The sequence below is a fragment of the Entelurus aequoreus genome, linkage group LG23, assembly GCF_033978785.1.
Source record: "Entelurus aequoreus isolate RoL-2023_Sb linkage group LG23, RoL_Eaeq_v1.1, whole genome shotgun sequence".
In the NCBI taxonomy this organism is placed as follows: domain Eukaryota; kingdom Metazoa; phylum Chordata; class Actinopteri; order Syngnathiformes; family Syngnathidae; genus Entelurus; species Entelurus aequoreus.
Window position 1 is genome coordinate 37,316,437 of NC_084753.1, and position 22,795 is coordinate 37,339,231.

Sequence of the window (22,795 nt, forward strand, 5' to 3'; positions counted from 1 at the left end):
TATTTATTTATGTATATATATATGTATATATATATATATATATATATATATATATATATATATATATATATATATATATATATATATATATATATATATATATATATATATATATACATATATATATATATATATATATATATATATGTATATAGCAGCTGAGATAGGCTCCAGCACCCCCCGCGACCCCGAAAGGGACAAGCGGTAGAAAAATGGATGGATGGATGGATATATATATATTTTTATTTTTTTATTGCTGCTTTTATTCATTTATTAGATGTCTTGTACTGAATATGCACAAGTACTGTTTTTTTTAATATTATGTGATAATGCCTTTTGTACTGTATTTTGTTTAGTTTATTTCCCGTATGTGATTGTATGTCGACTTGGACATTAGAGTCTGCAATTAATTTTGATTGATTGATATAACGTGTGACATCATTGTTGTGTGTTTAACACAATCTTGTTAATATGATTCTAACATTTACAGATTAGATATTTTAGATTAGTGCTTTTTACAGTCAAGTATATGCAGTAATATACAACATTGTACTTTTATTTAAAAATGAAACGCAACGATTTGACTGAAAAGGTGAAAGTAAACAGTACAAAACATATACAATAAAACATTCTTTGTGTGTATTGATATTCCTAATTTATCTTTATACTCATTCATAATAATGATTTTATGTAGTTTTTTTTCAAGATAATGAATTGTTACATATTTTTTTATTTCTAATCGTAAATGATTCCATAGATGAACTCCTCTATATGATATACATATTTGTTTTACATGTGTTCATACCTTTGCTTTTGAGTTTTAGGCAATTTGTATAATTATTTTTGATTTTGTTCCAGAGAAAATAGGAATCGAGTTAGAATTTGATCTAAAAGGAAAAAAAAGACTTTAGCAAAGAATTGTCAAATGTTAGAGATGGAAAGTTTGACGTGTGTTATATTGTGGTCACCCACCAAAAGCCCACAGAGTTCTCCAGTCAGCTGTCTGAAAAAGATGATCTGCTGTTTTTAGAATATTTCAAGGTAAAGCCTTTATCATTTTTTAATGAGTTTTGGTCAGTTAACAATAACATCGTTATCAAATAAAATACCTCTATAACTTACTTATAAAGTAAAAGTCACAAAAGCACTCGTCACGGGATTTCCCAAATGCTGCCCAATGGCCGACACCACATAGTAAAGTACAGTGGGTGGCGGTATGAACCCAAGAGTAACAACAACAATGATAAATAAAGTTGCCTGGTTTTCTCGCGAGATTTGACAGCACTGCGCGTGAACGGAAAAGACCAGGAAACGGCAAGATGGCGTTCGACGGAGAAGACTTATTGTGGTTATGATAGTACTTTGTTCTTAATCCGTACGTACATGTACACATGCTGTTTAATAGAGAAAACTTCGTTAATATTTGTTTGTGTCGGATAAATTAGTATTTGCAGCTCCTCGTGTTAGCTTAGCTTAGCTTGCTAGTTAGCTTAGCGTGTTAGCTGCTAACAAAGAGAGGCGGAAGTGATCAAAACACATCGCTAAGCAGAGATCAAGTGTGAGTGTAAAGTGTTGTGATTGTGTGAAAATGTGCGAAAGAACGATAGCAGAGTACGAGGAGGAACTACTGGACGCTGTTTTCGAAGAATATGAAGTTTTGTCACAAAGAACAGGTTTGTTTACTTACACTATATTGCCAAAAGTATTTGGCCACCTGCCTTGACTCACATATGAACTTCATCATCATTTCTTTGTATTCCTTTCATGAAAATGCATACATACGCACTTTCATTGTTTGTTGTTTCTTATACATTTCCATGATCAGAAAGGAGCAGATGGAAGAATACTATTCTTATATTCATCTGCCCCCTTTTTAACACAAATAATTTTAGATTTGCTGTTCCCTCCACCAACACCCAAACTCCAACATACTTTTTAATTTTCGTTTAAGCATTTTCACAATGACACGTCCAATCAAAATCAAAAATCAGTTTGATATAATTCCAGTTGTCTCTTTCTGTAACTCTTTTTAAATTCAAAGATATTCTTGCAACTTTTTAAGTCTTTCTCTAGAGCAGTGGTTCTTAACCTGGGTTCGATCGAACCCTAGGGGTTCGGTGAGTCGGCCTCAGGGGTAGCCTCCACCGCGGAGGTCAAGACATACCCGACTCAACGTGTAAATAAAAACTTCTCCCTATCGGCGTCTTATGGATACCCCCGAACAATGTTCCCTCTAATTTTCCATATGCGTGAGCAAACACAAAAACTCCTTGAGGATTCAGTGGACAGGCATGTGATTTTTCCGTCTAAAGTCGGAATTCCGTCTTTTTTAATCTCGGGAAAAAAAAATAATTATCTCCCGTTTTTCCGTTTTTTTTCCGACCCTAAATCAAGATTCGAGACGTAGTTTATATTACGCCGTAGTTGATTGGTCGATATGTTCCTTGTGACCAATCAGGACTTGTGTTATGAATGATGACGTTAATAACGTCATCATTCATAATGGTTATTACCGCCATTTTCCATATGTAAACGATGTCGGTTCTCGAGAGAAAGGACGCTTTACGAGTAAAAGAAATTGATAAACATGTCAAAAATAAGTTTCGATGGGACTGGATGGAAAGGGAAATCACTGATACTGTTGGGAAGAAGGAAGTTACGACTTTGTTCGGTGATTTTATTCGGAAAATCGATCGTCCCGGAAAGGTTTTGTGCACGTGGTGTCATGATAATATTGACTATGGATCACAAGGGTTCAAGGCTTTGGAAGTACATGCGAAACGCCAAAAACATATGAAACAACTTGAAGCAAGGAAAACCAACTTTTCACTAGCTGGTAAAAATATTGATTAGTATTTATTTAACATAATAACATCATTTCATGATTCATATTTATAAATTAAGATTACATTAGGAAAAACAATGTTTTTCTCTAAAGAAGGGTTCGGTGAATGTGCATATGAAACTGGAGGGGTTCAGTACCTCCAACAAGGTTAAGAACCACTGCTATAGAGAGAATTCCATGCTTTCACACCAGCAACAGACAAGCACATTTGCTTCAAATTTATTGGCACTCTTGGATGTTTAAAATCATACGACCTTCTGTGGTTCTCATCTTCAGACGTGAACACAAATAACTTTTGTACGTCCTTCAGAAGAACTTTATTTCTAGCTTTGAACATCACTAACAGAGTATGCAATTCTACAATGTCTTTTCGTTTTAATAATCCTGACCTAATGAAGAGTGGATTTGTGTGATCTTTGTATCCTACTTTAAAAATGATACTAATTGCTCTTTTCTGTGAAAGAAATAAAGGCATTATGTTGCTGTGATATGTATTTCCCCATATTTTTTGTTTGATTGATTGAGACTTTTATTAGTAGGTTGCACAGTGAAGTACATATTCCGTACAATTGACCACTAAATGGTAACACCCGAATAAGTTTTTCAACTTGTTTAAGTCGGGGTCCACTTAAATTGATTCATGATACAGATATATACTATCATATATACTATCATCATAATACAGTCATCACACAAGACAATCACAATGAATTATTTACATTATTTACAATCAGGGGTGTGGAGGGGCGGTAGGGGTAGGATATGGACAGCAAGTAGTGGACATATATATATATATAGAGAGAGAGAGAGAGAGAGACAGAGAGAGAGGGAGAGATCAGAAGGCATAAGAAAAAGTATCTGCATTTGATTGTTTACATTTGATTATTAGCAATCCGGGGAGGGTGTTAGTTTAGGGTTGTAGCTGCCTGGAGGTGAACTTTTAGTGCGGTTTTGAAGGAGGATAGAGATGCCCTTTCTTTTATACCTGTTGGGAGCGCATTCCACATTGATGTGGCATAGAAAGAGAATGAGTTAAGACCTTTGTTAGTTCGGAATCTGGGTTTAACGTGGTTAGTAGAGCTCCCCCTGGTGTTGTGGTTATGGCGGTCATTTACGTTAAGGAAGTAGTTTGACATGTACTTCGGTATCAAGGAGGTGTAGTGGATTTTATAGACTAGGCTCAGTGCAAGTTGTTTAACTCTGTCCTCCACCTTGAGCCAGCCCACTTTAGAGAAGTGGGTAGGAGTGAGGTGGGATCTGGGGTGGAGGTCTAGAAGTAATCTGACTAGCTTGTTCTGAGATGTTTGGAGTTTAGATTTGAGGGTTTTGGAGGTGCTAGGGTACCAGGAGGTGCATGCGTAATCGAAAAAGGGTTGAACGAGAGTTCCCGCCAGAATCCTCAAGGTGCTTTTGTTGACCAGAGAGGAGATTCTGTAGAGAAATCTCGTTCGTTGGTTAACCTTTCTGATTACCTTGGTTGCCATTTTATCACAGGAAAGGTTAGCCTCTAGAATGGAACCTAGGTAGGTGACCTCATCTTTCCTGGTGATAACAATGTCACCCACTTTTATGGTGAAGTCATTGACTTTCTTAAGGTTGATGTGGGACCCAATTTCTGCACAGTAATTGAAATAAGGTAGAATAATTGAGCAATATAACATTCTCATTGTGTTGTACGGGAAACTGTATTTAACCTTGTTCAAAATAAATAAGCGTTTAGATAGTGTAAGTGTCGTTGAAACTTACACTTAATATTTTTGTTTTAAGGGTTCATATTTTTTGTTGAAAATTATTATGGTTGTGAATTCATGTTACATTTTTTGTAAATAAGACACATTTTGTTTACTATAAAAAGGGCAATTTATTTCCTTTGTTACACCGCTATTCTCGCAAGGTTTTGGTTAAGTATTAGGGGTTGCGAGACCTGCATTCGCCCAGACATGCAAAAGACTTTGAGCGAGCCATCAGCAGCAGCAAGAACATTTAGCTAGCTGAACAAGGTATTTGTCATATTGTGTCGAATTGTTCTGTATATTTGTAAAGTACATTGATTTAATTATTGTACGCTCATTTAGTATGCACAAGACTGAAATATCTGCTGCCCAAGAACCTCCGAAGTGGCAAGCGGCCACGAGGTACACTACCGTTCAAAAGTTTGGGGTCACCCAAACAATTTTGTGGAATAGCCTTCATTTCTAAGAACAAGAATAGACTGTCGAGTTTCAGATGAAAGTTCTCTTTTTCTGGCCATTTTGAGCGTTTAATTGACCCCACAAATGTGATGCTCCAGAAACTCAATCTGCTCAGAGGAAGGTCAGTTTTGTAGCTTCTGTAACGAGCTAAACTGTTTTCAGATGTGTGAACATAATTGCACAAGGGTTTTCTAATCATCAATTAGCCTTCTGAGCCAATGAGCAAACACATTGTACCATTAGAACACTGGAGTGATAGTTGCTGTAAATGGGCCTCTATACACCTATGTAGATATTGCACCAAAAACCAGAAATTTGCAGCTAGAATAGTCATTTACCACATTAGCAATGTATAGAGTGTATTTCTTTAAAGTTAAGACTAGTTTAAAGTTATCTTCATTGAAAAGTACAGTGCTTTTCCTTCAAAAATAAGGACATTTCAATGTGACCCCAAACTTTTGAACGGTAGTGTAGCTATTTTGTTTAGCACTTTATTTGCCTGTGACTGAACTATGTCTAAAGCATTGTATTTCATGTCATGTCCTGTAGTTTTAACGGCATAAACCCAAGTAAAGAGCCCGTCTTTAAGAAGCCGTGCCTGTGTTGTCATTTCGGAGCCACAGATAGCTTCTTTTTCACATGCAATATATGAGCTTTCCATGTCAACTTTTCATCTAAGATGACCCCAGGAAATCTGATTCCAGACACCTTCTCACATTTCACATTGTTTATTGATAAACTCACTTCTATCTTTCTTTTATTACTGAATACCATACATTTAGTCTTTTCCAAATTTAAAGATAATTTATTTACATCAAACCACAATTTTAGTTGAACCATTTCCTCTTCAATATTATCGGCTAAGATTTTCAAGTCATCTCCTGAACAGTATAAATTTGTATCGTCTGCGAATAATACGTACTGTAAGACTTTCGAAACCTCACAAATATCATTTATATATAAAATAAAAAGTTTGTGTCCTAAAATCTAACCTTATGGAATTCCACATTCAATATTCATACATTCTGACCTATGATCATCGAGCTCAACATATTGCTGTCGTTGTTGTAAATACCTGGTTAACCAGTCCAGTGCAACTCCTCTAACTCCATAAGTATATCATTTACAAATGAGAATTTGATGATCTATAGTGTCAAATGCCGTCTTTAAATCAATGAACACTCCTATTGTGTATTTATTTTGATCAATTGCAGTTGTAATCTCTTCAATAATGTTCATGATGGCCAAGCTTGTTGACCTTTTTGATCGAAATCCATATTTAATCATTTATGTTTTTCAATAAAGCAGTCTAATTTATTAACAAACAGTTTTTCAAGCACTTTTGAAAGTTGAGATAGGAGAGATACTTGTCTATAATTGCCAAATGTATGTTTATCCAGTTTTAAATAAAGGTATGACCTTAGCTGTTTTCATACTGTCTGGGAAAACGCCTACTTTAAAAGTATCATGAAATGGTTTAATAATGCAATCAATTGTGTTTTTTATTATTTTCATGTCAATACCCTCATTGTCTGTTGAGGTCTTGTTTTTTTAGTTTATAAACCACAGATAATATTTCATTTTCAGTCACTTCACTAAGAAACATTGACTGCATAACCCTATTTTCCCTTTTCCAGACACCCCCTGATTGATCATTAGCTCTTGGTATTTTGTTTGCTAAGCTAGGTCCTACATTTACAAATAATTTATTTAATTCATTGACAATTTCATCTTTGTTTTCAATGAACATATTATCTTTAAACATCTAGGTAGTTCTGTTCGCCTTGTCCTATTCCCTATTGCTTTATTCAGAATATTCCATGTAGCTTTTGTGTAATTTTTTATTTTCAAGCAACATTCTTTTGTAATATTCCCTTTTTGCTTGTAAGCCACTGCTCCCCTCACCTACCAGGGGGTGATCAAGGGTGATGGGTCAAATACAGAGAATAATTTCGCCACACCTAGTGTGAGTGTGACAATCATTGGTACTTTGACTTTAACTTAACAATATATTTGGTCAACTTGTTTTTGTAGTTCTTATAGCGTTTTTCAGCATTCTCTGTTCTTGATTTGATAAACTCCTTATAAAGTCTATTTTTCTTTTTACATGCATTTTTCAAACTGTTTGTCATCCAAGGTGCATTATTTTGCCTTTGTTTAGATCTGCATGGAACCTCAGGACAATGCTTGTTGTACAGAGTAATATAATGTTTACGAAAAGAATCATAGGCAGTGTTTATATCGTCTGATTGGCAATAAAAGTTAAAAATAGTGTCAGACTTTGTGTGACTTCTTCTGGAGGCTACAATACATATTATTACTTACATTTGTTTTCACGTAAAAAAAAGAAGATTTTTTCAAGGTGTGGCGGCTATGTTTTTGCCGTGGCGGTGCGCCACATTCAGTTACATTAAGGAGAAACCCTGATGCACATAACATAAAGGTGACTGACAGCGTGTCGTAGATAGTCTCTAAGTGAATGTGGGAGCTGTGCTCTAGAGAGGAATAGTTGATGGAGATACTCCATAAAAACACCACATAGTAAAACATGTTTTGGTAAGAGTTCATTTTGGCCCAGCCAACAAAACCTTTTTTTTTTACAAAAAAAAGTTATGAATGTAGCATAACTAACATAACATGTAACATAAGCATTTTTGAGATTTTATTTTCATGCTATTTAGCTAATGGTTAGGACTATACCATTACAAGGTTAAAGTTAGAGGTAATGACAAGTATACATAAAAAATGGTTACTCACTTTACACCAGTGGTTTATAAAGTTCTAATTTGGTCTTTAGGAATGTTTTGATCAATGCTGGCTCGTCCTTAAAATGGCTTATGGCCGGGACAATATAAACTCTTTCTCATGTTTTTATTGGATGTTTAGTTACACACTTTTGACACAACACAAAGGAAAACACCCATTGTGTTTACCGTGTCAGTTAAGAACTACTTTTATTGCTGCTTAATCTTACCTACTTATTTACCCAACAGACCAGCAGCCCCCCCACATTAAAGAGGAAGAGGAGGAAGTGTTGATCAATCAGGAGGAAGAGTGTCTTCTAGGGCAGGAGGAGGCTGATCTCACCAAGTTTCCACTGACTGTTGTCTCTGTGAAGACTGAAGACCATGAAGACAAACCACCTGAGTCCTCACAGCTTCATCACAGTCCAAGTAAGCACAACATCCACTTATCATCTAATACAATGTTTGTAATCCAGGTACCACAGTTATGACTAAAAGTGGAGATACTGTATGGACAAGAGCTGCTGTTCGCCACAACTCAGCCCAAACACTCAACACACAGACACCGCACATGTCACACACAACAGCACCAGCCCTTAAAGGCACACACACACATATCACAAATATTACTGTAACACGGGTTGCTGCGTCTGGGTTCTTCGGTGGCTGCTGCCGGAAGGATGAGGCCTGAGGGTCAGGGTTTAATGAGTGTTTTATTTTCTTTTTTGTTTGTTCGCTCGGGCTCGTGGCTCGTCACTCTCCGCTCTGCGTCTCTCCTTTCTCTCTCTCTCTCTCTCTCCCCCTCATGGCCTCGGACGCTGCTAATAAAGGAGACAGGTGATTAGATAACCCGTTCCAGCTGGGAAATCCACTCACCTGTCAGCTGCTTCAAAGTCGGCTCCTGCACACGCCCTGCACGCAGGAGACGCGCGGGCCACACCCCCTCCACATGCATCCACCGCCCGACTCAGGCTGGGCAGCCGTCCGGCTGCACCCACTCCCCCACCCCTCCGTAGAGGAGCGTGAGAGGAAGTCGGCCACGGCCATCTGCGTACCCGGTCTGTGGACCACCCGGAAGTTACAGGGTTGTAAAGCGAGATACCACCGGGTGATCCGCGCGTTGGCATCCTTCATGCAGTGCAGCCACTGGAGTGGTTTGTGGTCCGAGCAGAGGCTGAAGGAGCGTCCCAACAGGTAGTACGGGAGGGCCCCGACCGCCCACCGGATGGCGAGGCACTCTCTCTCCACCGTGCTGTACCTTGCCTCCCGTTCCGAGAGCTTTTGGCTGATGTATAGTACGGGCCGGTCGACGCCCTCCACCCGCTGGGACAGCACCGCTCCCTGTCTCCTGCCTGACGCGTCTGCCTGCAGACAGAAGGGGATGGCAAAGTTAGGCATGTGCAGTACCGGCTCCTCGCAGAGGGCTGTTTTTACCTTCTCGGACACCTGCTGGCACTGCTCCGTCCACTGGACCAGATCTGGAGCACGCTTTCGGGTGAGGTCAGTCAGTGGGCCGGTCAGGTCCGCAAACCGGGGAATAAACCTACGGTAGTAGCCCGCCAGACCCAAAAACTGCCTCACCTCTTTTTTCGTCTTGGGGGGTGGGCAGGCAGGCTACGACCGCCGCTGTTTTGTCTACCTGTGGGCGCACCTGCCCTCCTCTCAAGGGGTACCCCAAGTACTGTACTTCCCTCCGGCCAACTGCGCACTTCGCCGGGTTGGCAGTGAGCCCCGCCTGCCTCAGGGACTCGAGCACTGCCCCCACCCGCCGCATTTGCTCTTCCCAGCCGCTACTCTGGATGATGACGTCATCCAGGTAGGCAGCCGCGTATGCAGCGTGCGGGCGCAGCACCCGGTCCATGAGGCGCTGGAACGTGGCGGGCGCACCGAATAAGCCAAACGGAAGGGTCACAAATTGGTACAAACCTTCTGGGGTGGAAAAGGCGGTTTTTTTCCGGGACTCTGGTGACAAGGGAATCTGCCAGCAGCCCTTGGTTAAATCCAGTGTCCTGAAAAAACGAGCAGTGCCCAGCCGATCCAGGACCTCGTCGACCCGGGGCATTGGGTAAGCGTCAAAACGTGATATTTCGTTCACCTCGCGGTAATCCACACAGAACCGCACAGACCCATCCTTCTTCCCTACCAGAACGATGGGGCTGCACCACGCGCTGTGGGATTCTTCTATTACCCCCAACTCCAGGATTTTAATACCTCCCGAACCACTTTGCGTTTATATTCGGGGAGCCTGTAGGGCCGAGACTGCACCGTAAACCCCGGGCTGGTCTCAATATGATGTTGGATGAGGTTCGTGCGGCCGGGCCGAGGGGAGAACACATCAGAAAAGCGCTGCTGCAGCTTGGGAACATCCGCTTTCTGCGCTAACGTGAGCAGATTGTCACAGAGGAGGGGGGAGGGCAGGACAGAGCGCGGGAACTCTGGCCCGAACTACTCCTCCTCCGCAACCACCGTCACCATGGAAACAGGCTCCGCCTCCTTCCATGCTTTCAGTAGGTTTATATGGTAAACTTGAGTGTATCCGCCCCGGTCCGAGCGTCGGACCTCGTAATCCATATCACCCGTTTGCCATGTGACCTCAAAGGGTCCTTGCCACCTGGCGAGTAATTTCGAGCACTTTTTTCCTGGTGAAAATGTTCTTAACTGAGTCCCCCTGTTATACACGCGTTGCTGACATTTCTGGGCACGGAGCAAATTCTCGCGTGACAAGTGCCCCACCGTGTGGAGTTTTTCTCGCATGTCCATGACGTATTGAATTTCGTTTTTTGCTGGATCTTGGACCCTCCTCCCAGCTTTCCTTAATGATGTCCAAAATCTAGCGCGGCTTCCTGCCGTATAATAGCTCAAAAGGCGCAAAGCCTGTGGAGGCCTAAGGTACCTCCTGCATTGCAAACAGTAGGGGATCGGGGGTGTCCGCCAGGTTCACCAGCTGGCAGTCCGGGCAGGCAGCCCACCAGTGGCGCATGTCTGCCCGGATGCCCGGCCAATAGAATCGGCCCATGACCCGATTGAGTGTTTTGTCATACCAGCCATGGGATTGAGGTGCGCTGCCTGGAAAACCATTTCCCAGCAGCGTTTTGGCACCAACAACTAGGTGGTTTCCTCTCCTGTTTGAGTGTCACGGCTCACCCGGTATAATCTATCTCTAATAATTGAAAAATAAAGGAATGCCCGCGCTGTTCCCGGGCGCACCAGCTGACCGTCAATGTAAGCCACCTGGTCCCAGGCCTCGCGCAGGGTTTCATCTCGGGACTGCTCGAGTGGGAAGTCCTCCGTAGGGTGCCAGTGAGGAGCCGGGGGGGCTTCCCACGAAGCCCCCGGCCTGTTCTCCCTCTGCAGTATCAGATGAACCCGCGTCGCCACTGAGAACAGCGCGGACATTCCCCTTTCCCACGGTCCGTGAACGCACCCCCACACATTGTGTCACTGAACGATTAAACCCAGACCAATTTGTACCTAAAATTACGGGGTGCGTAAGGTGCGCACTTACAGCAACCTTGACACTATGCTTTTGCCCATTATACCAAATTTCCACTGGCACAATAGGATATTCGTGCACATCCCCATGAATACATTTAATTCTCACCCGTGTTGCCTGCCTCAAAGCCAGAACCAGGTTTTAGTGGATCATGGACTGCCCACAGCCCGAATCCACCATTGCCCGGTATGTACTCCCTTGTACCCTTACCGGGACGCAATACGTCTCTCCCGGATCGGGGGAGGGCGCTGGAGGGCCGACTACCCGCATCACCTGTCCCACCTCCATCAGCGGGCACTCCCACCGCACGTGCCCGGGTTGCCCGCACCTCCAGCACACCTGCCCAGGTGCCCAAAGTGCCGTCTGTGGGGGAAGCCCCATCTCAGCAGCAGCCGGACCCTGTAAGAGAGGAGGAGCAGAGGAGAGATTATAACCCCGGGTTCCCCCCCCCCCCCCCCCCGGTGAAGCTGGTGCGTGCCGTTGGCGCCTCCTGTGCCGTGTCATTGTGGGGTGTGTGGCAACCTGATCGCGGGTCGAGGTCGCGTTTGCTGGGTGGTGTTGCGGCACCAGTGGCACCTCCTCCTCCCGCTGCGCGTGCCATCGGCGCAGGTCTGTTGCGGGCCGCTTGGCCATCCTCGGGGTCGCTTGCTCCCACCGCGCTTCCCGATGGATGGCCAGGTGGTCTTCGGCCAGCGTCACTGCCGTTGTCAGGTCGCGTGGGCGGTGGTATCTCACCCATGGCGACGCCCGCGCAGGAATAGCCTCCAGGAATTGCTCCAGGAGTACTAGTTCGAGCATGTGGCTGTCTGATGTTGCCGGGTTCAGCCACCGGGTCGCCGTGTCCCTCAGTTGTTGCCGGAGCGCGAACTGGCGATCCTCCGGCCCCAGCCTCAATGCTCGGAACCGGCGTCAGTGGTCCTCCGCCGTGCTGCCGACCCGGTCCAGTATGGCCCGCCTTAGGTCGATGAAACGCACCCGGGAGGCCCCCGTTAGGATCAGCGCTGCCCGCTGTGCCTCACCCCCCATTATTCTTCGGGCCACCCGTACGACGACGTCGTGGCCTCAAAAATGTCTAAGAAGGCCTGTGGGTCTTCAGCCTCCGCCATGCGCTGCATGGAGGCCGCCGGGCCTGGTGGTGGTGCCGCTCCCATTCGACCGCCCATCGCCTGTAGAATATGGCCTTGCTGGGCCATTTGCTGGCGGACCGCTTCCATCTGCTGGTGGTTTGCCGGCGCCACGTCCGTCAGCACCTGCCCCAGCGCTGTCAGGGGGTTGTGCTCCGACATTTTCCTTCTCTCTTTTTTTCTTTGTCGCCACCGGCCCCACATTGGGCGCCACTGTAACACGCATTGCTGGGTCTGGGTTTTTTGGTGGCTGCTGCTGGAAGGATGAGGCCTGAGGGTCAGGGTTTAATTAGTCTTTTATTTAATTTTTTGTTTGTTTGCTCGGGCTCGTCACTCTCCGCTCTGCGTCTCTTTCTCTCTCTCTCGTTCCCCCTCATGGCCTCGGGCGCTGCTAATAAAGGAGACAGGTGATGCGTTCCAGCTGGGAAATCCACTAACCTGTCAGCTGCTTCATAGCCCGCTCCTGCACACGCCCTGCCCGCAGGAGACGCACGGGCCATGCCCCCTCCACAATTACACTATTGTGTTGTGGTGTTTGCCTTTTTGACCTTTCTCAACCACCGGAGGTATCTGACATTTTTGTTTTAATGACGCCACAGACAGACGAATAGACTTATTAACGTGTAACGTGTTATTTTAAAAAGTGCTAAACTTCATATCAAGTCTCTCGTTCTTAAATCCAATGTTTTCCTTTTTTTTTAGTATTGATTAAATCAATTGATTCCTTGTTAAATGGATCTTGGATCAAGACTCATCTTCCAGAAGGCAAACTTGCAGACCACAGATCGATTTACTTGAAATTTAAGAATATATATATCGATTGAACAATGAATGGATCAATTGTTACACCCCTATTGTTATACTTTTTGAATTGAATGTCTTTCTTTGTTATGTCTGCCTCCTGCTGGCATGTTTGCTTTTTTTGCTGTTTAAGTTGCCATTGTTCCCAGGGGAAAGCATGAGTGATTGAGCACATCCATCCATCCATGCATCCATCTTCTTCCGCTTATCCGAGGTCGGGTCGCGGGGGCAGCAGCCTAGGCAGAGAAGCCCAGACTTTCCTCTCCCCAGCCACTTCGTCCAGCTCTTCCCGGGGGATCCCGAGGCGTTCCCAGGCCAGCCGGGAGACATAGTCTACCCAACGTGTCCTGGGTCTTCCCCGTGGCGTCCTACCGGTCGGACGTGCCCTAAACACCTCCCTAGGGAGGCGTTCGGGTGGCATCCTGACCAGATGCCTGAACCACCTCATCTGGATCCTCTTGATGTGGAGGAGCAGCGGCTTTACTTTGAGCTCCCCCCGGATGGCAGAGCTTCTCACCCTATCTCTAAGGGAGAGCCCCGCCCCCCGGCGGAGGAAACTCATTTCGGCCGCTTTTACCCGTGATCTTGTCCTTTCGGTCATAACCCAAAGCTCATGACCATAGGTGAGGATGGGAACGTAGATCGACCGGTAAATTGAGAGCTTTGCCTTCCGGCTCAGCTCCTTCTTCACCACAACGGATCGATACAGCGTCCGCATTACTGAATCGATCCGCCTGTCGATCTGACGATCCACTCTTCCCTCACTCGTGAACAAGACTCCAAGGTACTTGAACTCCTCCACTTGGGGCAGGGTCTCCTCCCCAACCCGGAGATGGCATTCCACCCTTTTCCAGGTGAGAACCATGGACTCGGATTTGGAGGTGCTGATTCTCATTCCAGTCGCTTCACACTCGGCTGCGAACCGATCCAGTGACAGCTGAAGATCCCGGCCAGATGAAGCCATCAGGACCACATCATCTGCAAAAAGCAGAGACCTAATCCTGCAGCCACCAAACCAGATCCCCTCAACGCCTTGACTGCGCCTAGATATTCTGTCCATAAAAGTTATGAACAGAATCAGTGACAAAGAGCAGCCTTGGCGGAGTCCAACCCTCACTGGAAACGTGTCCGACTTACTGCCGGCAATGCGGACCAAGCTCTGACACTGATCGTACAGGGAGCGGACCGCCACAATCAGACAGTCTGTTACCCCATACTCTCTGAGCACTCCCCACAGGACTTCCCGAGGGACACGGTCGAATGCCTTCTCCAAGTCCACAAAGCACAGGTAGACTGGTTGGGCAAACTCCCATGCACCCTCAAGGACCCTGCCGAGAGTGTAGAGCTGGTCCACAGTTCCACGACCAGGACGAAAACCACACTGTTCCTCTTGAATCCGAGGTTTGACTATCCGGCGTTTTCTCCTCTCCAGTACACCTGAATAGACCTTACCGGGAACGCTGAGGAGTGTGATCCCACGATAGTTGGAACACACCCTCCGGTTCCCCTTCTTAAAGAGAGGAACCACCACCCCGGTCTGCCAATCCAGAGGTACCGCCCTCGATGTCCACGCGATGTTGCAGAGTCTTGTCAACCAAGACAGCCCCACAGCATCCAGAGCCTTGAGGTACTCCGGGCGGATCTCATCCACCCCCTGGGCCTTGCCCCCGAGGAGCTTTTTAACAACCTCAGGAGAGCCCACTACAGATTCCTCGGGAACTGCTTCCTCATAAGAAGACGTGTTGGGGGGGATTAAGGAGGTCTTCGAAGTATTCCCTCCACCGATCCACAACATTCGCAGTCGAGGTCAGCAGAACACCAACCTCACCATACACGGTGTTGACAGTGCACTGCTTCCCCTTCCTGAGGCAGCGGATGGTGGTCCAGAATCGCTTCGAAGCAGTCCAGAAGTCGTTTTCCATGGCTTCCCCGAACTCCTCCCATGTCCGAGTTTTTGCCTCCGCGACCGCTGAAGCCGCACACCGCTTGGCCTGTCGGTACCTGTCCGCTGCCTCCGGAGTCCTATGAGCCAAAAGAACCCGATAGGACTCTTTCTTCAGCATGACGGCATCCCTCACCGCTGGTGTCCACCAGCGGGTTCTAGGATTACCGCCATGACAGGCACCAACTACCTTGCGGCCACAGCTCCAATCAGCCGCCTCGACAATAGAGGTGCGGAACATGGTCCACTTGGACTCAATATCCAGCACCTCCCTCGTGACCAACGTTCCCTCTAAGGTGCGCGCCTGCGCAATTGCGCACCGCTCACGCGTCCTCTGCACACAGCAAATTAATGCCGCGCAGGAAATTGAAAATCCCATCTGAACTTTAAACAAAATAAACACATTACAATTTATTCTGTATGATTTTGCAATGCAACTCTGTGAGTGACACATGACAACAAGAGTGGCCCCAATGAATAAAACAATCTTTGTCAACACAGTTCAATTATCGTCTGTCGAGACACTTTACGGACAGGAATTCCATCTATCACTTTATTGAGCAAAACTGTTTGCAACCACACCAAAAACATGAGTAAAAAAAACTTTTATCTATAAAAACTGGTAATTTTCTGCCATACAAACCAGGCTTAAACCAACTTTGTCATCCGTCATATCAACAGAAGCCACTCGCTTGCTCACCTGCACCAAAACACACACTCATGGCACTTAGCCAGTGCTGCGTTTATGGCCACACAAAAAGTCGGACAACCCCAACGCTGTCATGACTGGGTCTGTGGCGTGGTTGGTTCTCCAGTGGTGCAAATGAATTGGACCATACGTGGCGTGCAGGTGAGGACATATTTAATATTTTAACTCAAAAGGGGATTAACAAAAAGCGCGCACAAAGGCGGAAGTACAAAACGTGGCTATGAAAATAAAACACTATAGCACAAAGGCAAAAAACTATGAACAATAACAAAACTTACTTGACATGAGAAGAGGGGCATAAAAAAGAGCAGCATGGATCATGAGGGTGAACAGAGTGGCAGGAGTGTGATGTCGCCAGGACGAACAACAGAAAAAGAAAAACTTTTATAGTGACATGATCAGTGAAAACAGGTGCGTGACTCTAAATGTGAACAGGTGCGTGACATGACGATGTGAACCAGGTGAAACTAATGGTTGCTATGGTGACAAATAAAAGTGCACAAGAAGTCCAAAACCAAAACCGAACATAACTAAAACAAAACATAATCACAGACATGACAGAGCCCCCCCCCCCCTTACGGACAGATCCCAGATGTCCAAAACAAACAAAGCAAGGCAGGATCGAGAGTCATGGGAGGGCGGGAGGGGGACATGGCGGTGGGTCGCCAGACCAGGTGTCCCCGAATCCACCAAGGCAGGATCAGGTGCCGGCGACGCGTAGACCGCCGCTGTACCTGACGAGGTGGGCGACCCGGGAATGGCCATATCCATGGCCGACGAGGAGGTGGGCGCACTTGGCGTGGCGGCCGACCAGGTAGTGGCCACATCCGTGGCCGACGAGGAGGTCGGCGTACCTGGCGTGTCGGACGCCAATGGACTGGTCACATCCATGGCCGACGAGGTGGATGCGTCGTCATCGTGGCAGACGTGGAAACTGCAGATGAAGCAGGTGGCGAAGCTTGGCGTGGAACATCGGGCGGCGAAGCTTGGCGTGGCACGTCGGGCGGCGAAGCTTGGCGTGGCACGTCGGCCGGCGAAGCTTGGCGTGGCCATGGTTGGTCTTAGCATGGTTGGTCTTGGTCTTGGATTTGGCATGGTTGGTCTTGGTCTTGGATTTGGCATGGTTGGTCTTGGATTTGGTCTTGGCGTGGTTGGTCTTGGACTTGGTCTTGGCGTGGTTGGTCTTGGTCTTGGCGTGGTTGGTCTTGGACTTGGTCTTGGCGTGGTTGGTCTTGGACTTGGTCTTGGCGTGGGGGGTCTTGGTCTTGGCTTGGACTTGGGGGATCTTGGTCTTGGCTTGGACTTGGGGGATCTTGGTCTTGGCTTGGACTTGGGGGATCTTGGTCTTGGCTTGGACTTGGGGGGTCTTGGCTTGAGGGGTGGCGTCGTGGAGCTGCGACTGGCGGCACTTGGCGTCGTGGAGCTGCGACTGGCGGCACTTGGCGTCGTGGAGCTGCGACTGGCGGCACTTGGCGTTGTGGAGCTGCGACTGGCGGCACTTGGCGTCGTGGAGCAGGTAACGGAGCTTGGCGTCGGGGAGCAGGTAACGGAGCTTGGCGTGGTGCTACTACTGGCGGCACTTGGCGGCGTTGAGCTGCGACTGGTGGCGCTTGGCGTGGAGCTGCGACTGGTGGCGCTTGGTGTGGAGCTGGGCATGGTGGAGCTTTGCATGGTGGAGCTTGGCATGGTGGAGCTGCTAGGCATGTTGATAGCCTTGGAGCAGGGTGTGGAGCAGGTGGAGGTGGCCTAGCTGGAGGCTGTGGCTTGGCAGGTCGAAAGACTGGTGGTGGCGGCCGTGGTGGTGGCTGTGGCTAGGCGTGACGATGCTGAGCCACCCCACCTGAACAATTGCCTGCCCTAGCCCCCCCCTCAAGGAGTGGATACCAGACACGGTCTGGAACCGTTTTCTTGGGTGGGTGGAGGGAGGTCAGGAGGGGGGTAAAATCCTCCCCTATAAATTTTCCAAAGTGTCTTTCTTTTTGTACCTGGGATTGAGTGGGTGAAAAAAAAGAAACATGTGGCATGGGCGTGGCTTGAGTCTTGGGGGGCGGGGCATGAAATTTGGGTGGCTTGGCTTGACAGGATCTGATTTCTAAAAACATGTCCTGGTAATGTCTTATCATGTTTTTAGAGTCCTTGGTTGGAGGCGGGTGATCAAAAGAAAAAGAATTTAGAAAAAAATCCTGGTCTGTGATGTCATCCTGGGTAAGCCGGGCAGGCTGCGGCCCATTTCCGCCCGGAGGGGGAGGAGCTTGCGGGAGCGCCGCGTGCTGTCCGCTCACCTTCCCTGACGTTCTTGGTCTGGAGCGGCGCTTCCGGGACAGGGATGACGCGCCAACGTCCCCGGGCCAAACGGAGCTGATCGGCACCAGTTTGCCGGTCGGACCCCACATGAGGTCCTTGCGCTCCATGGGGGAAGAGCGAAGTGTCTCGGCTTCCATGGCGCGCAGGACCTCCCACGTTCCTTCGTCCAAACTTGCTGGAGAACTTTTTAGCTGGCGACATCTGTCATGACTGGGTCTGTGGCGTGGTTGGTTCTCCAGTGGTGCAAATGAATTGGACCATACGTGGCGTGCAGGTGAGGACATGTTTAATATTTTAACTCAAAAGGGGATTAACAAAAAGCGCGCACAAAGGCGGAAGTACAAAACGTGGCTATGAAAATAAAACACTATAGCACAAAGGCAAAAAACTATGAACAATAACAAAACTTACTTGACATGAGAAGAGGGGCATAAAAAAGAGCAGCATGGATCATGAGGGTGAACAGAGTGGCAGGAGTGTGATGTCGCCAGGATGAACAACAGAAAAAGAAAAACTTATATAGTGACAGGATCAGTGAAAACAGGAGCGTGACTCTAAACGTGAACAGGTGCGTGACATGACGATGTGAATCAGGTGAAACTAATGGTTGCTATGGTGACAAATAAAAGTGCACAAAAAGTCCAAAACCAAAACCGAACATGACTAAAACAAAACATAATGACAGACATGACAAATGCCACACAATGTGTAAATGCCAGGTTGTAACACTGACTCCACAATCAGATGTGTGCTTATTTTACTGCCGTTTATTAACAATGTTAATCTAAGGATATTATTCTTGAAATATTGTCCCTAGATTTCATAAATGCTAATAAAAAGATGTATTTTACAGACAGAAAATTACAGGAACTAAATGTAATCTCTGAAAGGGGTAACATTTCTTTTAAAGGCAGGACCCGCAGCCAGACATACAATACTAGCACATAGGTCATGAAAAACATGTTTTTTTTGTTATTGTCATTGTAAGAGGGCAAAATCACTTATATCAGAAAATTATTTTAATGAAACATTTAAATTGTTATGATGTCAGGTTTGGGACAGGTGTGACGCTGGTGTGGCCACAGTGTGCACGTCTGATGTTGCTCACATGTGCTCCAATGAATGCTCAGGGAGTTTGTGCGTTTGCTCACACACATGGAAAATTAGAGGGAACATTGCTTGTGACATGTTCAAAGTTCTTCCGGAGGCGGGAATTGAAACTCTCTCTGACAGGAGACTCTGCTAGATGTTCCCAGCAGACCCTCACAATGCGTTTGGGCCTGCCAGGTCTGTCCGGCATCCTCCCCCACCATCGCAGCCAACTCAACACCAGGTGGTGATCGGTAGAAAGCTCCGCCCCTCTCTTCACCTGAGTGTCCAAAACATGAGGCCGCAAATCCGATGACACAACTACAAAGTCGATCTTGGAACCACGGCCTAGGGTGTCCTGGTGCCAAGTGCACATATGGACAACCTTATGTTTGAACATGGTGTTTCTTATGGACATCTGTTATGGGTTATGTTATGGTGTGGTGAAAGTATCCTCTGCATTTGACCCATCCCCATGTTCACCCCCTGGGAGGTGAGAGGAGCAGTGTGCAGCAGCGATGGCCACGCTCGGGAATCATTTGGTGATTTAACCCTCAATTCCAACCTTTGATGCTGAGTGGAGGGAGGCAATGGGTCCTATTTTTATAGTCCTTGGTATGACTGGGCTGGGGTTTGAACTCACGACCATCCAGTCTCAGGGCGGACACTAACCACAAAACCACTTGATACTTGATAAAAACTGAATTTTTAAAAATATTTTTTTTCTCTCGTCTTGTTTGTATGCAAGGTTTTACTGCTGTGTTTATTTTAATTGTATAACTTATGTTGCTTATGTAATTCACGTATGTACAGTGTGATTATAACATCTTGAATGTCAACATGGTGACTGATGAGACCCTCTTGGACATCATCAGAACATACACCGGTGCAGGACAATATCTCATGTGACTGAGCAAAGTTCGACTTTTCTAAAGCATGTGTTTGTCTTCTTGTGTCCTGCAGATGTCTGTGAAGAACATATTCTCCCTGAGCAGCAGGAGTGGACCTCCAGGATAGAGCAGGAGGAGCCACAGCCCCCCTATATTAAAGAGGAGGAGGACCTAAAGCCGCCCCACATCAAAGATGAAGAGGAGGAGTCACAGCCCCACCACAATAACAAGGAAAAAGAGGAACACAGCGACGATCTTAAAGGACTGGAGGAGGTTGATGTCACCAAGATGCCAGTGACTGGTGTCCCTGTGAAGAGTGAAGGTGATGAGGTCAAAGGTGAAAGTGAGGAGAAGAGAGAGGCGGAGCCTCCAAGCAGCAGCTCAACTCAACACATGACAACAGAAGCTGATGGAGACCACTGTGGAGGATCACAAGCAGACAAGCTCTTAGCTCCACTATCAGATAGTGAGGACACAACGTCACACTCTCCTGACACTGATGATGAAGACTCTAAAGATGATAAGACATGTCACACTGACAACACACACTTCACATGTTCTCACTGTGGCAAAACCTTTAAATACCATTGTCGTCTGAAAGACCACATGAGAACGCACACTGGAGAAAAACCTTTTTCCTGCATAGAATGTGGTAAAAGCTTTCAACGAAATGACATGTTGAAAGAACACATGAGAACACACACTGGAGATAAACCTTTTTCCTGCTCAGAATGTGGTAAAAGCTTTCGTAAAAAGGGCGTGTTGAAAGACCACATGAGAACACACACTGGAGAAAAACCTTTTACCTGCATAGAATGTGGTAAAAGCTTTCAACGAAATGACGTGTTGAAAGTCCACATGAGAACACACACTGGAGAAAAACCTTTTTCCTGCATAGAATGTGGTAAAAGCTTTCATAAAAAGGGCGTGTTGAAAGAACACATGAGAACACACACTGGAGAAAAACCTTTTTTCTGTTCTAAATGTGGTAAAAGCTTTCAACGAAACGACGTGTTGAAAGACCACATGAGAACACACACTGGAGATAAACCTTTTTTCTGCTCAGAATGTGGTAAAAGCTTTCGTAAAAAGGGCGTGTTGAAAGAACACATGAGAACACACACTGGAGAAAAACCTTTTTCCTGCTTAAAATGTGGTAAAAGTTTTGTACAACGTAGCTCTTTGAAAGGACACATGAGATTTCACTCTAGAGAAAAACTTAAAAAAGATAAGACATGTCACACTGACAACACACGCTTTAAATGTTCTCACTGTGACCAAACCTTTAGATACCGTTCTGCTCTAATAACACATGTGCGAAAACACACTGGAGAAAAACCTTTTTCCTGCTCAGAATGTGGTAAAGGTTTTGCACAACGTAGCTCTTTGAAAGGACACATGAGAATACACACTGGAGAAAAACTCAGTACCTGTGGTAAGACCTTTACAGAAAAAAGCCATTTAAAAGCACACATGACAACACACACTGGAGGAAAACCTTTTTCCTGTTCAGTATGTGGTAGACATTTCGCCCGGAAACGATATTTGAAAGAACACATGCAACTACACACTGGAGAGAGAACAGTTTCCTGCTCAGAATGTGGTAACGTTTTTACAGATAAATATAAATTATTAGTACACATGAGAATACACACAGGAGAGAAAGTGTTTAGTTGCAGTGTGTGTGGGGAAAGATTCTCTTATGAGAAGCAGTGTAAGAAACACAAGTGTGCTGGTGAGAACAGCAGCAGCAAATGAAGTTGCAGGATTTGAAATATACTGTCAAAACTTTGTGAACTTTTACGTTCTAACAACATCAGCACATGTAACATATAATGACTGTCTCAGAATCGTGCTCGGAAAGCCCATTTAAACTGATGTTTAAATGTATATGTAGACTGCAGGGGTCCAAGAATGATCTTATTATACAGATAACCAATCCTAGGTGTAATTCTGTTAGGTACCAATCCTGTATATGGAAACACTGGTATCTGTGCCTTTTATAGAATGTGTAGACGCATTTAAATATATATATATATATATATATATATATATATATATATATATATATATATATATATATATATATATATATATATATATATATATATATATATATATATTTTTTATTTTTTTTTTTTTTTTTTATTTTATTTTATTTATTTTTTTTTTTATTGCTGCTTTTATTCATTTATTAGATGTCTTGTACTGAATATGCACAAACACTGTTTTTTAGTATTATGTGATAATGCCTTTTGTACTGTATTTTCTTTATTTTATGTACTGTATGTGATTGTATGTCGACTTGGACATTAGAGTCTGCAATAAAGCTTGATTGATTGATATAACGTGGGACATCATTGTTGCGTGTTTAACACAATCTTGTTAATAGGATTCTAACATTTACAGATTAGATATATAATTAAATTAGTGCTTTTTACAGTCAAGTATATGCAGTAATATACAACATTGTACTTTTATTCAAAAATAAACGCAACGATTTGACTGAAAAGGTGAGAGTAAACAGTACAAAACATATACAATAAAACCTTCTTTGTGTGTATTGATATTCCTAATTCATCTTTATACTCATTCATAATTGTATTTTTATGTATTTTTTTTAAGATAATGAATTGTTACATATTTTTTTATTTCTAATCGT

General features: G+C 45.1%; 2 protein-coding genes across 2 annotated transcripts in view; one reads left to right on the forward strand and one right to left on the reverse strand.

The window, feature by feature from the left end:
* LOC133640585 (oocyte zinc finger protein XlCOF6-like) overlaps positions 1–22,795 on the reverse strand; it is a 404,169-nt gene that overhangs the window by 239,348 nt on the left and 142,026 nt on the right. The window lies entirely within an intron of this gene.
* Positions 1,319–22,142, forward strand: LOC133640597 (gastrula zinc finger protein XlCGF57.1-like). The gene is made up of 3 exons (XM_062034107.1): positions 1,319–1,673; positions 8,031–8,210; positions 20,207–22,142. Exons 1-3 carry the CDS (start codon positions 1,589–1,591, stop codon positions 21,889–21,891), a joined length of 1,950 nt encoding a protein of 649 aa, XP_061890091.1. The 5' UTR covers positions 1,319–1,588; the 3' UTR covers positions 21,892–22,142.

Coding starts and splice junctions, on each gene's coding strand:
- LOC133640597 (XM_062034107.1), top strand. CDS start 1,589: ATGTGCGAAAGAACGATAGCAGAGTACGAGGAGGAACTACTGGACGCT. Junction 1,674..8,030: donor AGTTTTGTCACAAAGAACAG/GTTTGTTTACTT, acceptor TTTACCCAACAG/ACCAGCAGCCCCCCCACATT. Junction 8,211..20,206: donor ACAGCTTCATCACAGTCCAA/GTAAGCACAACA, acceptor TGTGTCCTGCAG/ATGTCTGTGAAGAACATATT.